Source organism: Sitophilus oryzae, unplaced genomic scaffold (assembly GCF_002938485.1).
Source record: "Sitophilus oryzae breed Bouriz unplaced genomic scaffold, Soryzae_2.0 scaffold_2014_pilon_pilon, whole genome shotgun sequence".
Classification (NCBI taxonomy): domain Eukaryota; kingdom Metazoa; phylum Arthropoda; class Insecta; order Coleoptera; family Curculionidae; genus Sitophilus; species Sitophilus oryzae.
The window spans coordinates 207,586-221,447 of record NW_022146741.1 but is presented as its reverse complement, the minus strand read 5'-3'; the positions used below and the strand labels follow the sequence as shown (position 1 = coordinate 221,447).

Genomic DNA, 13,862 nt, shown 5'->3' with positions numbered 1-13,862 from the left:
ATCTTAATAGCCTACCATACCTATTGGTATGGTCGGCTAAAAATGTTGGAAATTATGTTCCTAAACGACACATCCGTCACATTACAACGTTACGGTTGTATATTTGGTTTTGCCGAACGGTTACTACTGCCTATAGTGTATTTGCAAAGTTCCTGATAATGATATTGAATAAGTTCTTAACAGCGATTGGAACATTTAATATAGGCAAAACTAAAGCGGCTTGAAATCAGATATTTCCTATAATAGAAACAAAGATCACAGACGCGAGTCTTTCTCCTAGAAGCCAGAGAAGATAATTGAAATGTTTACAACTTCGATCGCTTGTTTCTTTTAATGTAAATACAGGGTCCGGCAAAAGTGTGCCGGACATCTGTAGCTCCTAGGATAAAAAATTGGAATTTTGTGAATAATGAACAAAACATTTAAACAAAAACAAACCACAGACTACACAAAACAAAATGTTGGTTAGTAGCAGTTAGTAGTAGTCAGAGATATAGAAATAGTAGTATTTTGGTTTAAGGCCATAGCTATCCGGCCAGGTAATAGAATTATCGTTTTTAATAAAAATAATTAAAAAAAAACATAAAATTATAAAGCTATAAGCTAAGTAGACGGTTTTATATCACCTCTATTGTAAAAAATGTCTATACCTACAGGGTCCGGCAATAGTGCGTCGGGCATCTGTAGCTCCTAAAATAAAAATTTCAGAATTATGTTTAAGCGCAACCCTAAAGTATGTACGAGGATTTATTTCAGGAAAATATTTTAACTTCTATAGAGTGGCTCATAAAAGTGTGAGTGGATCGGGATGTTTTTGTTTTAAATAAAACACCCTGTATATTATTGCATTTTTGGCTTCCTTTCAGATTGCTTTACATAATCCTAAGATATGAGTAAATATATTTCGGTAATTTCAGAGATGTTAGTAAAAAAAATAAGAAAATATATATTTTTCAAACTGTTTAAAAAAATTATTACAAATACAAGAACTGTCCTAAAATCAAAGCTATGTTAGGTATTTACTTTAGATGGTCTATACTTACTTTCCTATAAATATCGTAATCCTAAATCATACAGGGTATTCAAAATTCTACGCCAAACTTTCTTAAATATAAAATAATTTTTCTTAATTTTTTTTTAAAAGGAACACACTGTATATTATTTTTTTGTTAGATGGAGAATTAAAAAATGATTATTTTTGTGTTTAAAGTACTTCAAAATTTTTAATGGCTTCGCAGATACAAGCAATATTATTTCATATATATATGGCTCTTTCAACGGTAAAATACGAGAGAAAAATCATTTTGGTGGCTTTGATAAAAATTTACTGTGGAAAATGCCATACGAAATATAAAACATCGAATATCTCCAAAACCGTGAAAAATATTGAAATACTCTAAATGCAAAAATGTTAATTTTTAATTCTCCATCAATTGAAAAACCAATCTACAATGTATTCCATTTAAATAAACCAACAAAATTTATTTTATATTTTTTTATATTTTAGAAAGTTTGGCGTAGAATTTTGAATATCCTGTATCATTTACGATTACCATATTTATAGCACAGTTAAGTACGGATCATCTAAAGTAAATACCTAATATAGTTTTGATTTCAGGATAGTTTTTGTATTTTTAATATTTTTTTAAGAAAGGCTGAAAAATATTTATTTTTTGTTTATTTATTAATATGTCTAAAACTATCTAAATATATTTATCCACATCTTAGGGTTCTGTAAAGTGATCTGAGAAGAAACCAAAAAAATACAATAACATACAGGGTGTTCCATTTAAAAAAAATCATAATCATCCACTTCTACTTTTTTTGGGCCACCCTATAGAAGTTAAAATACTTTTCTGAAATACATCCTAGTTCATACTTTAGGTTTGCACTTAAACAAAAGTCTCAAGTTTTTTATTGTAGGAGCTACCAGATACCCGACGCACTATTGCCGGATCCTGTATAAATTCCGTCAACTTGACTGGACCAACAAAGGATTAAAACAATTGGAAATAGCTTAACCATCTAATCTCTGATGACATAGTCCTAATTGCCAATAGTCCTGAAAAAGTTATTTAAAAATTAAAGTACACACAAATTAAGGAACTACAAATAAAGCCAGCAATAAAGTAGGTCTTAAAATGAATTTAGCAAAAACTAAAGTAATCTACAACGAAGTAGTAAGCACAAAATACATTCTAATAAATAACTCAAACCTGGAAATAGTAGAATAATATGTATCTTTAGTATTTAGGACAACTAATATACAGCTCGGGATTAAAACCATCTCTATTAGAGTAAATGTCAATAAACAATAGAGAGTTTTTAGATCGCCTATTTGGTAAATGACGTAAAACCCTAAACGTTATACTGATCATGCGCAGTTTGTGAAAAATAACCGACAACATTTGTTGGCTAGGTACTGTCATTTTAGATTTTGAACCGTGTATTTAACACGTCATTTGTCAAACGTTAACGTTAAATTTTGCAAATGTCAAGATGTCAAGTGTCAACCATCAACTTGGACACTACATCTTGGCGTTGCCAATTTTTGTCAGTCAAATATGTTGGTTATATTATTTTGATGGAAAAAATCAAAAGAAGACTACAAAAAAGTATATATTTAGGAACTATTTTACGTATTATTTTTTACCCTTTTGGTAGCAGTTTTCTTTTTTTTTTCTTCTTTGATTATAATCCAGATAAGTATTACACTTGGCAACCGTGCTAAAATGTATCCCGCAATACTTTGCCGTAATAGCGTACCGTTTATTTGAACCTAAATAGCGGCCATGCCCTAGACATCAAGGGTAATTTTATGGAACTACAAATTTAGTTTCTTCCGCATCGCCAGACCGCGCAAAAGACATTAAAGTACAGATTTCTAATTTATATATAAAGATGACATGACAGCCTCTATATTTACTACCATCTATGGTCTAGTTTTGGTCTAGTTGTCAAAATGTTGGTGATCCGTCAAGTTATTTTAAATAATTATTAATTCAGATATTCCTGATTTGCCGGAAAGTTCGGTGATTTGTGTTTATAGTTTGTGTTTTTATTAGTTTGTGCATTTTGATATTTACAATCGACCATCATTTTCGTGCGAGATAATAAACTTTTTTTAGCAAAGACGTTTTAGACAGCTTAGATGAATAATACATTTACGAACGAAATAAATAAAATGTTTAATCATAAATAAGTAAGTACATAGTTGGTAATATAGTACTTTAACAATTAGTCTATAATATTTTTATTATAATATTATAATTTATTTGTTAAATCAAAAAAATAGGCGCTATGTACTCTATTTTGGTGTTTAAAATGTATGTATTCATAATTTTATTTTTAGTTTTGAATATGTTATACTTCTAATGATCTAATAAAACATAAAATATAGTAAACGAGTCTCTATTTATTATTTTATATTTTACAAGGAATAATTTTGCGCTTGAATAACGTTACCGTTTTAGTGAGCGTTAATAAGTAACGGAACGGTAAAATTATGTTATGCCAAAACTCCCCATTAGTTTCTTGCGGATCACCAGGTGGCTCTAAATGACGGACTTATTTGTTTCATATCAGTGTCCAATCTATCTCTAGTACGTGACATTAGTCTATGATAGCGGCAAACGCTATCCACTAATAGGGTAATCCCAAGAACAGTTAACCTAATAGGACTGCTCATTCAGCCAAAAGTGTCCGCCAGGTGCATGCGAAAACTACTCGCTTTGTGACGTCATTGTAACCCTTGTCATGGTTATTAGTCCTTATCCGGCAACCAATAATACACACACGTGCATTATTGGTTACCGAATGCAAAACGTTCATTATTTAGTTTATTTATTTAAACACCTTATATGTATGCAGTAAAGAAAATTAACTGTATAAATCGTATTAAATACTCGGATAATGCATTTTAAGAACAGCGGGTCCCAGCAACACTTTTGCAAGCATTCTTTTAGAGTACTTCCATATTTTGCTTTAAAATAATTAATAAACAAAATCGTGGACACTTAGTATACACTTTGTCACAATCCACAACACAAAATGAACGTATTTATACAATCTATAGCTCTAAAACTTTAAAGACACCTTTTCACATTTAAAATTGACAAAATAATTAACTCAAAATTTCTCAGCTGTTATTTTTATAAGTTTACCATAGGCAACTAATAATACACACTATCATGACAAGGCCACGAAGGCTTTGACAAGGGCTACAATGACGTCACAACTGTCAGCTGAAGCGCGGGAAGAGGCGAACGTACGACTTATGAGGATGAGCAATCCTATTAGTTTACCGTTCTTGGGGTAATCCCTAATTTTTGTATCAATGCGCATGCTCTAAATAACGGATAACGTATAAAGCTGATCGAATAAGGGGCTTAAAAAGTCTCTAATAATAATATGACTTTTCGATGACAGTGGCATTACAAAATCAATAAACACTATTTTATAGGTTTGATAATGAGGATACAAAATCTATGCTAAAATTGCTGTAAATCGTTATTGTCTTGTCCAAAAGCGAATACTTATCACCGATAATAATAAAGCTATTGCGATGAATCAAAAACAAACTCTCCAGAAAAGACGTACCTAGATGATAAAATAATTTTTATAATCCTTGCTTTGTTAACGTATTCCACAGGGTGTTTCAAACTTTCACATAAACATCAACATTTTGTTTTTCGTCGTATAATTGACAGACGGAAACTTTCATTTTTAATTTAGAAAGAGATACTAAAAAGTCAAATAATTTAGCTACAAATTACTTTAAAAATCATAAAAATCGGCCCACTAGAAGGAAATATATTAACTTTAAGATACTTCAAAATTTTAAGGTGCCCGTTTTTCGTGCCGGCAAGTGTAGAATCACTTTCATACTTGATAATGGAAAGCGATATAACTATCTGAAACGTCGTAATTTTTGAAAAATTTTATTAAATATGTTAATAGATAATGTTATATTAAATTATATGTTTAATTAACAATCAAAATGAGCGTATTATTTTATAAAAAGTTCTAATTTTCATAAACATAAAATTATTTTAAGGAAGATCTTGAATAATTAGGAACGATATTTTATAATAATCTGTTATGAATTTCTCTTCGTGTTGGTGCACGCTGTATAAAAAAACTGAGTTTGTGTATGTATGTCTGAATTAATTTTCCATATGACTAAAACACGTTGAAAATACCCCCCACCACCTAAAATGGACAACTATTAACTTCTTAAAGGAATTATGATGATAATAAATATAAGAGAGGCGCACATGAATACGAAACCAGTAGAGTAAGCCTTTCGCAACATCAATAAGCTTCGAGCGTAAATTTTGTGTTGGTCAATATGAAATCTATGGTTGTTGGGTGTTTGGTGGTTTTGGTAGCGGTGATCGGTTTGTCCGCAGCCAGACCTGACGATCAATACACCACTAAATACGACAATGTCGATTTGGACGAGATTTTAAAAAGTGACAGGTTGCTGAGAAACTACATCAACTGCCTTTTGGACAAGGGGAAATGTACGCCTGACGGTGCTGAACTGAAAAGTAAGTTGTTATTATTATATATTTTATAATAATTATGTAGGTATTTGTATTTGTATTAAGTTTGGAACATCAAACAAACCAAACTTTTATAAAATCCGAAATTCCAGAATAATATACTATAAATTTTCTCCTTTACATTGTGTGAGATTTTTATATATCCATTAATTTTTTTCTATGAAAATTTCTAGCTATTATTACATTTGTTTTTATTACAGAATAAGCTTAATTTAATAATTTTTAATTAATGATTTTAAGTGACAGTGACAAATAGCTATCCTTTATCGATAGGTTAAATCGGTTCAGCAAATCGGAGAAGATTTCGACAGACCAAAAAAATATGACAAAAATACGTTAATAAAAATGACAGACAATAACTGTCACTGTCACGTATTCTCTCCTTGATAAGTCTGTATTTATTGTACTACTATTAAGTAAGACTGCAATATACTTACATTAATTTCAATAAATGTTAAAATATTAAGGAATATGTTCTAGCTTTGTAAGTACCTAATATGTTATAACCAAATATCTACCATATTCAGATATACTATATTAGCAAAATACCATATTAATATAATAATTACCCAAATAATACAATACCAACTATACCAACTTAATGTTTGGGATTTTTTTTTTATTTGCCAGCTCTAAAGGTGTCTATAATATAATTTAGAATTAATGTACCTGCCAATTTTTTTACTGATTAAGGTCTTTTTAGTATTGTAATTATTTCAAATATATATTTTTAGAATTTACATTTTTAGAATTTTTAGATATTTATAATGTGCAATAAATAAAGTAGACTGTAAAAAGCAAATATAAATTAATTGTCTTATAATTTTCCTAATTGCAAGAAAATGAACATAACAATATTTAAAAATGAATATTTTCAGGACTAATATAAAATTAAGAATTAAATATATCCATCAAAAACATAGCATATAAAAGAATGCCATCGGTAGATGATGCTAACCAAAAAAAAGAAAAGTAAAGTTTTTTGGTGTATTGTGGTAATTTAATATATTTTATTTTGCTGTTGCAACACCAAAAGTTCCAACCCTCAACTATAATAATCTATCATTACGATATCTCAGTAAATCTAAACAGTGCACTTAATAAAGTTTTTTAATTAGGAGAGAATATCATATCGTGCAATTGCCAAGTCATTATAATTATTACAGAAATAAAGATGTCTAATATTGATAATAACAATTTATAACAAAATTATTGAATAAGAGCTTAAAGAGAAACAAAATAAAATAAACTGACTTGGTTTTACATGAGATCTCACAACTTTATTATAGTGGAAGAATTTTGTTGCGAGAATGCCAAGTCTCGCAACAATTCCACACTACATTCGCAACTCTTTTACATTCTATGTTTTTGATGGGATCTTATTTATTTCTGTAAGCTATCGTCCTATTTTTTCCTCTATATCGTTCACATAAATTTTGAATTATTGTATAAAGTCAGATAGTATAAAATGGATTAATTCTGGTTTTTTAACGACTTGTGTTTCCAACTTTCGTTATAATCCAAATTTCAACTTTAAAAACGTTTAATTCATGATTTTACCAATGCTTATTCTAATCGTGTTTCTTTCGATTTTACACATATTTTATTTTTCATCACGAAAACTATGTGAAATATGTAGGTATAGGTTAGTATAATAGAAAACAATGAGATATGAAAGTAGTTTTCAAAAATGTAATAATATACTGGGTGTTCCATTTAAAATAACAAAATGCTACCACTTTAACGCTGATAATATTTTAGATAAATGGAGCAGGTGCCTTTATATAAAAAAATCAAATTTTCAAAATAATCCTATCAACGGTTCTGCTATTACCTTCGCCGGAAATTCAGTTACCGGTAGCGGTTAGACAGCTAACTTCTAATCCATAAGGATATTTCGAGATTTTTCATTTTTTTCTTCCATTATAAGCTTAATGCTACCTAAAATTCAAAATTTGAAGTTTGTAACATTTCTAGAAGTAGCTTAGAATTTTGATAACGGTTTGATGATTAGAATTCATCAAATCGATGAATTCTAATTGTTTACTTTTTTTTCGACTGGAAAGTCAGTTATACCAGCTAAGTTTTAATCCATAAGGATATTTCTAGATTTTTCATTTTTTCCTTTGGTTATAAGCTAAAAGCTACCTAAAATTCAAAATTGCAAGTTTGTGACACATCTAGAAGAATCTTAGAATTTTGATTGTGTCAATGAGTCAATGCCGAAATTAAAGAAACCTGACAAGCGATAATTCATAAACCATGAGGTATATTTACTCGATATTTTGGTAACCTAGCCAGCTATAGTATGTCTTCATGTTTAGTGAAAATTAATATTCTTGCTTTATCCACAACGAAGTTACAGGGTAGTCAAAAGTACCAAAAAAGAGTCTGCATGAAAAGGGATATCGCGGTCGGTCCAGGCCTAATGTTTTACCTTGCGTTTTGCTACCATCTTTTTTTTTGAGGAGAGGAAAAATCTTGCATAAGACACCGTTGAGTAGTGTCGGATGCCTACCGACTAAAAAAACCCTTCTCTCGTTCCAACACTCTATCCAGCTGGAAACCGCTTGCTCATTACTTCAGCTGGAAGGCTGTCTATGCGGTTAGGCCCCGCATTCTATTTCCTTTGGTTTGTATTATTTCTCGAACGCATCTATATGTAATTTTACATGATGTTTCACCGCTTAGACCTTGTATCATATTTTTAGCATTAAAGACTTGTCCACCACTGTCCCGTTGGAATGACTCTCTAAACTGCTTCCATTCATTGCAGAGGAATAGTGTGTGTGTTCGATAGTCTCAACTTCCTTGTAATACATACACAAATTTGAGGTGGATCTCTCCCTTTTATACAAATAGGTGTTAAAGCATCCGTGCCCTGTGAATGCCTGAGTTAGGAAATAGTCCGTCTCTCCAAAGCTTCTGTCTAACCAGGTATTAATGTCTGGTATGAGATCATATGTCCATCTACCATATCTATCTAGATCGTACTCCTTTTGCTATTCATTCATCAGTATGCTTCTTGCTTACAGTTTTGATGTCCCTTTGTATCTCTCTCTTCTCTCCTCTTACAAGTAGGTGAATAGGCGGCACCCCGGATATGACATTTAATGCTTCAGCGGAGACGGTTCTATATGCACTTCAGATCTTGAGGTTCAGTTTACGGTGTATAGATTTAAGTTTTTGCCTTATATATCCCTTTGATATTGCGAAGTACCACACTGGTGCGGCATATAACAGTTGAGAGTGTGCTACACAGGTTAGGATTTTACGTTTGGAAGCAAGTGGCCCTCCTATATTAGGCATCAGCCTACCCAGTGCGGTCAAGGTTCTTTCATTCAAAGACCTTTCGTATAACTTGATTTATATGCTCGCCGAATGTAAGCTTTGAATCAAGCCAAACTCCAAGGCATTTTTTGGTGAAATTGTTGTACCAAGAAGCTCAAATGAAATATGAAGAGTTTCCTCTTGGTGGTTAATAAAACCGCTTCAGTTTTGCTTGGTGCTAGTTTTAAATTGTTCCTTAAAGAATTAGAAGACAAGTAAGACCTCTTTAGGTCTTACTTGCTCTTCTTCTACTTTTTCTTCTTTTACTTTCTCTTCTTCTTTGTCTTACTTGAGACGTTTAGACTCTCAGGTACTTTGCGCAAACCAAACTGTACCAATAAATCGTAAAGTGTGAACAGAAATCGTTAGTCTGTGCCGTTCGAAAATTTGGCTGGAGTAAAATCTGTCTCGTCTTGATTTTAAACTGAGAGTTCCAAAAACTTAATTAATTAACAATTCAAAAAATGATTTATTTTAAAAAAATCGAGAACTACCGGATTTTTTCTGTATTGGCATCCCTTTTAATACCGTAACCATAGCTCTAAACATGGTAATATTAGTCTCACTAACCTACCACCTCTAAAAATATTTACCCTTATTTAAAATTCACCCTGTAAAGGATCGCGGTACGGACTCCGCATAAAAAATAGGTCTTCTCCAGTTTAGCTCTGGTCAAAGAATATTATAGTGAACTAGAATTATCTTTGCTCTGACATAGCAAAAAGACTTTACTTCTTATCTGTTTATCTGTCTTTTGCAAAAGATACAAACTGGAATATGCCATTCTGTTGTGGAGACATAATTTAGGGATTTTATAATAGAACCAATTTTTTATAAATAATATTAGCTTTAAAGCAAACAAGAAATAGGTAGTAATAATATTATTAATTTGTTTTTAGAAGTACTGCCTGATGCTCTAGACAACGAATGCTCCAAATGCAGCGAGAAACAAAGAAATGGTGCCATCAAAGTAGTTCACTACGTCATCGACAACAAACGGGATTGGTGGAACGAAGTCGCAGCCAAGTACGACCCCGATGGCACATACTTGAAAAAATATGAAGAACAGGCAAAGAAAGAGAACATTAACTTGTAAATTTTATAAAGAGCATTGTGATTACCGGAAGAAAAAAGATTTTATAAAGTTATAAAAAATACTTATATAGCTTTTATTTATTTAATGTAATAAAGGCTTGTGAAAACTGTTATATTTAGTATTTGATTGTTCTTATGTGTCATATTGTGGACGTTAATTATTATTTTCTATAAACACATTCTAAATTAGATCTGTTGATCAAGAATTCAAGTTGCAGTCATTGTAGTATGTTGTGAGCCAATTCCACTACATTATTAACATCACAGCTTATCAGTACCCAACGAGGGGCATATCACGGGGGTATTTTAGCGTAACACTAGAAATTGCAGGGAAATTTTACGATATTTCGAGGAATTTCGGGGAATTTCAAGGGTATTGCTTAATATTTTACAAAATTCCTTTAAAATTTTGACAATTTGGCAAACGCGCATATTAAGCGAAAAACTAAAATGCAGTGTAGCTGATTGTGTCATTTTTAAGAAAAGTGTGAGAGAAATTATCCCATTATCCACATTTAGTTTATGATTAGTGATGGCAAGTCACCCTTTATCTGTGGTAAGCTCGGCCACATGTTATCAAGGAGAGTAGTCCCGATTTGTTTATTGTATCGTTAATATTTACCTAATATTGTATTGAAGTTAAAATACGCGTTGTTTTCTGTCTCTATCTGTAATATCAGGAAAACTATTTATAAATCTTTTAATAATTAATTAAACAAAAATATACTTAAATTATATTTCTTCCGAAAAATATGAAAGTATGTTGCGAACTAAGCCGTGGTATGTTCCATATTTCTATTTTTTCCTCTGTATAACTTTAAAGATCAAGTATGACTGTTCTACCTCTAGGACAGGGTTTCTTAAACTTTTTGCAGTCACGGACCACTTTCGCAATTTGTACAATTCCACGGACCCCTATCAGAAATAATAGAGGAAAATTAAAAAAAAGTCTCTTGCTCTGTTAATTATTTTGACACATGTAGACATAACTTCCTTCACGAATGTAGGTAAAGTCCGTGAGGCCAAGACATGACGATGCAAGATACAATGAGTTATTATGACATGAGGAATCTCGTTCTTGACCAAAGCCGCGAAACCAGACGTATTACCAAGCATTGCGGGGGCTCCATCGGTGCAGATACTACCAACTTTAGTCTTCCAGTCTATATTTTATTCGATGAAAAACCTTTTTGTCATTTCAAAAACATCTGAGGCCTTTGTAGTCTCCAAAAGTGAATTGCAAAAAAGAAACTCTTCTTTAATACTACGTATGTCTTGTTGTACGTAACGGACAAATACCAAGAGTTGGCTACATTGTGACACATCGGTGCTTTCATCCAATTGAATACTGAATGGAAATGGTGAAGCAATTAATTCTTCAACAACTTGTAAAACATTTGACGACATTTCAACAATTCTAGAATGAATAACATCGTTTGATAAGGGAACAGCTTCAACTTTGTTTTTTTTTGGATCCTTACGCGCATCGCGTAGTGTTTAGTGATTAAATACCGACTGAATTCGCCGCCGTACACTATTTATTTTCTTAATAAATATGTTTACAGTTAACTGGCGTAATGCGGATCGCGGACCCCTGATACACGTGCTATGGACCCCTAAGGAGTCCATGGACCACACTTTAAGAAACCCGGGTCTAGGAGATGCGAGACCTTGTCGTTGGTGGGGAAGCTCCTGATCAGATGCTAGGGGAAATCCCCTCTTGCACTTTGGCTGGGTCTAAGGAGCAGTCAAGACTAGCCTATATCTTGGGACCCAATGAATACAACCCATTGTATTCTCGTCTCCCTTACTTCTACATGCAGGGCTCTGTAGAAGTTGTCCAACTAACCCTTGTGGTGTAATTGCCCTCAAATCCAAGGAGGCAATAGAGAAAGAGGGATATATCGTCTATTATAGATTCTGGACAACACCGGTATCGTAGGAGAGACTAAGTTAAAGAGGTGGAGAAAATGGAGATAGATCCTCCAGCCTCTACCTCACGGGTACCTCAGCCAGAGACAAGCTCACCGACTGTGAAGGGCGCGGAGGGCTAAATCCCAAACGTGGGGGACTATAGGGGGAAGAGGCCCACTCCTCCAAGGAAGAACATCTGTTGTGATAGGAGGATGCGAAATACCCTGTCAACTCTACAACAGGATGTATGATGAGTTATAGAAATATAACTCAAGAAAAGGGGACACAATAGATCTTTAAGGTCGCGGTGATTAACCCCCTCTCTTACTCATTCTACATTCTACAAGTATGCCTATTTTTTGCGTCGCGACGTAATAAAACGTTCAATGTATTAGGGAGTACAACATCGAATATCTTTTGGTGATCACCCGTACTCACCCTCTTTCATATTTCTAGATGGTAGCTAGGAACAAGGGTATTTCAAGGTCTATGCGACTTTGTAGAAATATAGTGTTGCGGGCCGGTGTGGACTCGACCTAACCTCACAATATGGCCCGCCCTCGGATGACCTTAACATCGCATAGACACCGCAATGATTCATTCGTTCGAGAAGAATCGAGTCCCACTGGAATGGACTAGTACATACGAGAACATTCGAAAACCTTCTCTACGCACCTAACGATCTATGGACAATTCTAGAGTTCTTTACCTGCCGGTATAAAAGCCGGCGGCCGTGGCCTACAGGGGGCAGTTATAAATATACAGTTGACGCGCTAAAATTCAAAATAAATTCTTAGTTATAAATCGTTTGTAAATAGTTCTTTAAGTTTTTTTATCGTTATTGTTTTTGTTAATTAGTGTTAAATAAATAGTGTTTAAATAAATTGTGACTTTCTATCCACACGGAACCGACGAAAAACGTAACAATTGGTGTCAAGTGTGGCGTGTGTGATAGACAAGAAAAATAAAAAGACTGACCATGGCTCTGAAAAAATTGTTGAAAGACTTGAAAGTGTCCGAACTGAAATGTATATTGGAAGAGAGAGAGTGCGAGACAGATGGAAAGAAAAGCATTTTGCAAGCTAGACTGAGAGACGTTTTGGTGGAGGAAGGTGAGGATCCTGACACATTTTGCTTTGAGTTGGAAGGTGACCTTGACTCGTGCCTACAAAAAATTAGAAAATAAAATGACAGAGAATTCTCAAAATTAGACGACAACTTGAACAATTTGAATAGTAAAATGATTAACTTGGAAGAGAATTTGAATGATAAAATGACAGAGAATTCTCAAAAATTAGAAGACAGTTTGAAAGATAAAATTGTGGAAAATTCCCAGGATTTAATTAATATTTTAGAGGATAAAATCATAGAAAATTCTAAAGATCTACAAGCCAGTTTCAATGACAAAATACTTAATTTAGAAGAAAGTTTAAACAATAAGATTATAGAGAATTCTACGGAACTACAAAGACAAAATAACGGAGATTGAGGAAGATGTAAATAGAAAAATCGAAATTTTGAAAGAACAAATAGCAAAGACAAATTCACCAAAATGTCAAGAAACATCGGAGGCACCGAAACTAGTCGAAAATAAGTATATCTCAAAGTCAGTTATTAAGCCTCCACAGTTTGACGGAAAAACCGCTTGGGCCAATTATTTTTGCCAGTTTGAGGCCGCTGCGAGCGAACGGATGGACAATCGCTGAAAAGGCTACCGCTTTGACTGTCGCACTGCGAGGAGATGCGACTGATATTCTGCAGACATTGTACCATCGGAACAGGGAGATTATCAGCAATTGGTACGACATTTAGAAATGAGGTACGGCCAAGCTCATTTGGAACATGTCTATCATTCCCAGCTAAAAAATCGCATTCAAAAGTCAAATGAGTCTCTGCAGGAGTTTGAAGCCGACGTAGCCCGCCTCGTTCGCCTTGCGTACCCTGCTATGCCCGAAA

The 13,862-nt window shown here is 33.1% G+C and overlaps 1 protein-coding gene across 1 annotated transcript; it reads left to right on the top strand.

The window, feature by feature from the left end:
* The first annotated feature begins 5,242 nt into the window (after positions 1 to 5,242).
* LOC115884088 (ejaculatory bulb-specific protein 3-like) lies at positions 5,243 to 10,105 on the top strand. The gene is made up of 2 exons (XM_030902573.1): positions 5,243 to 5,552; positions 9,797 to 10,105. Exons 1-2 carry the CDS (start codon positions 5,351 to 5,353, stop codon positions 9,991 to 9,993), a joined length of 399 nt encoding a protein of 132 aa, XP_030758433.1. The 5' UTR covers positions 5,243 to 5,350; the 3' UTR covers positions 9,994 to 10,105.
* Positions 10,106 to 13,862: the final 3,757 nt, after the last annotated feature.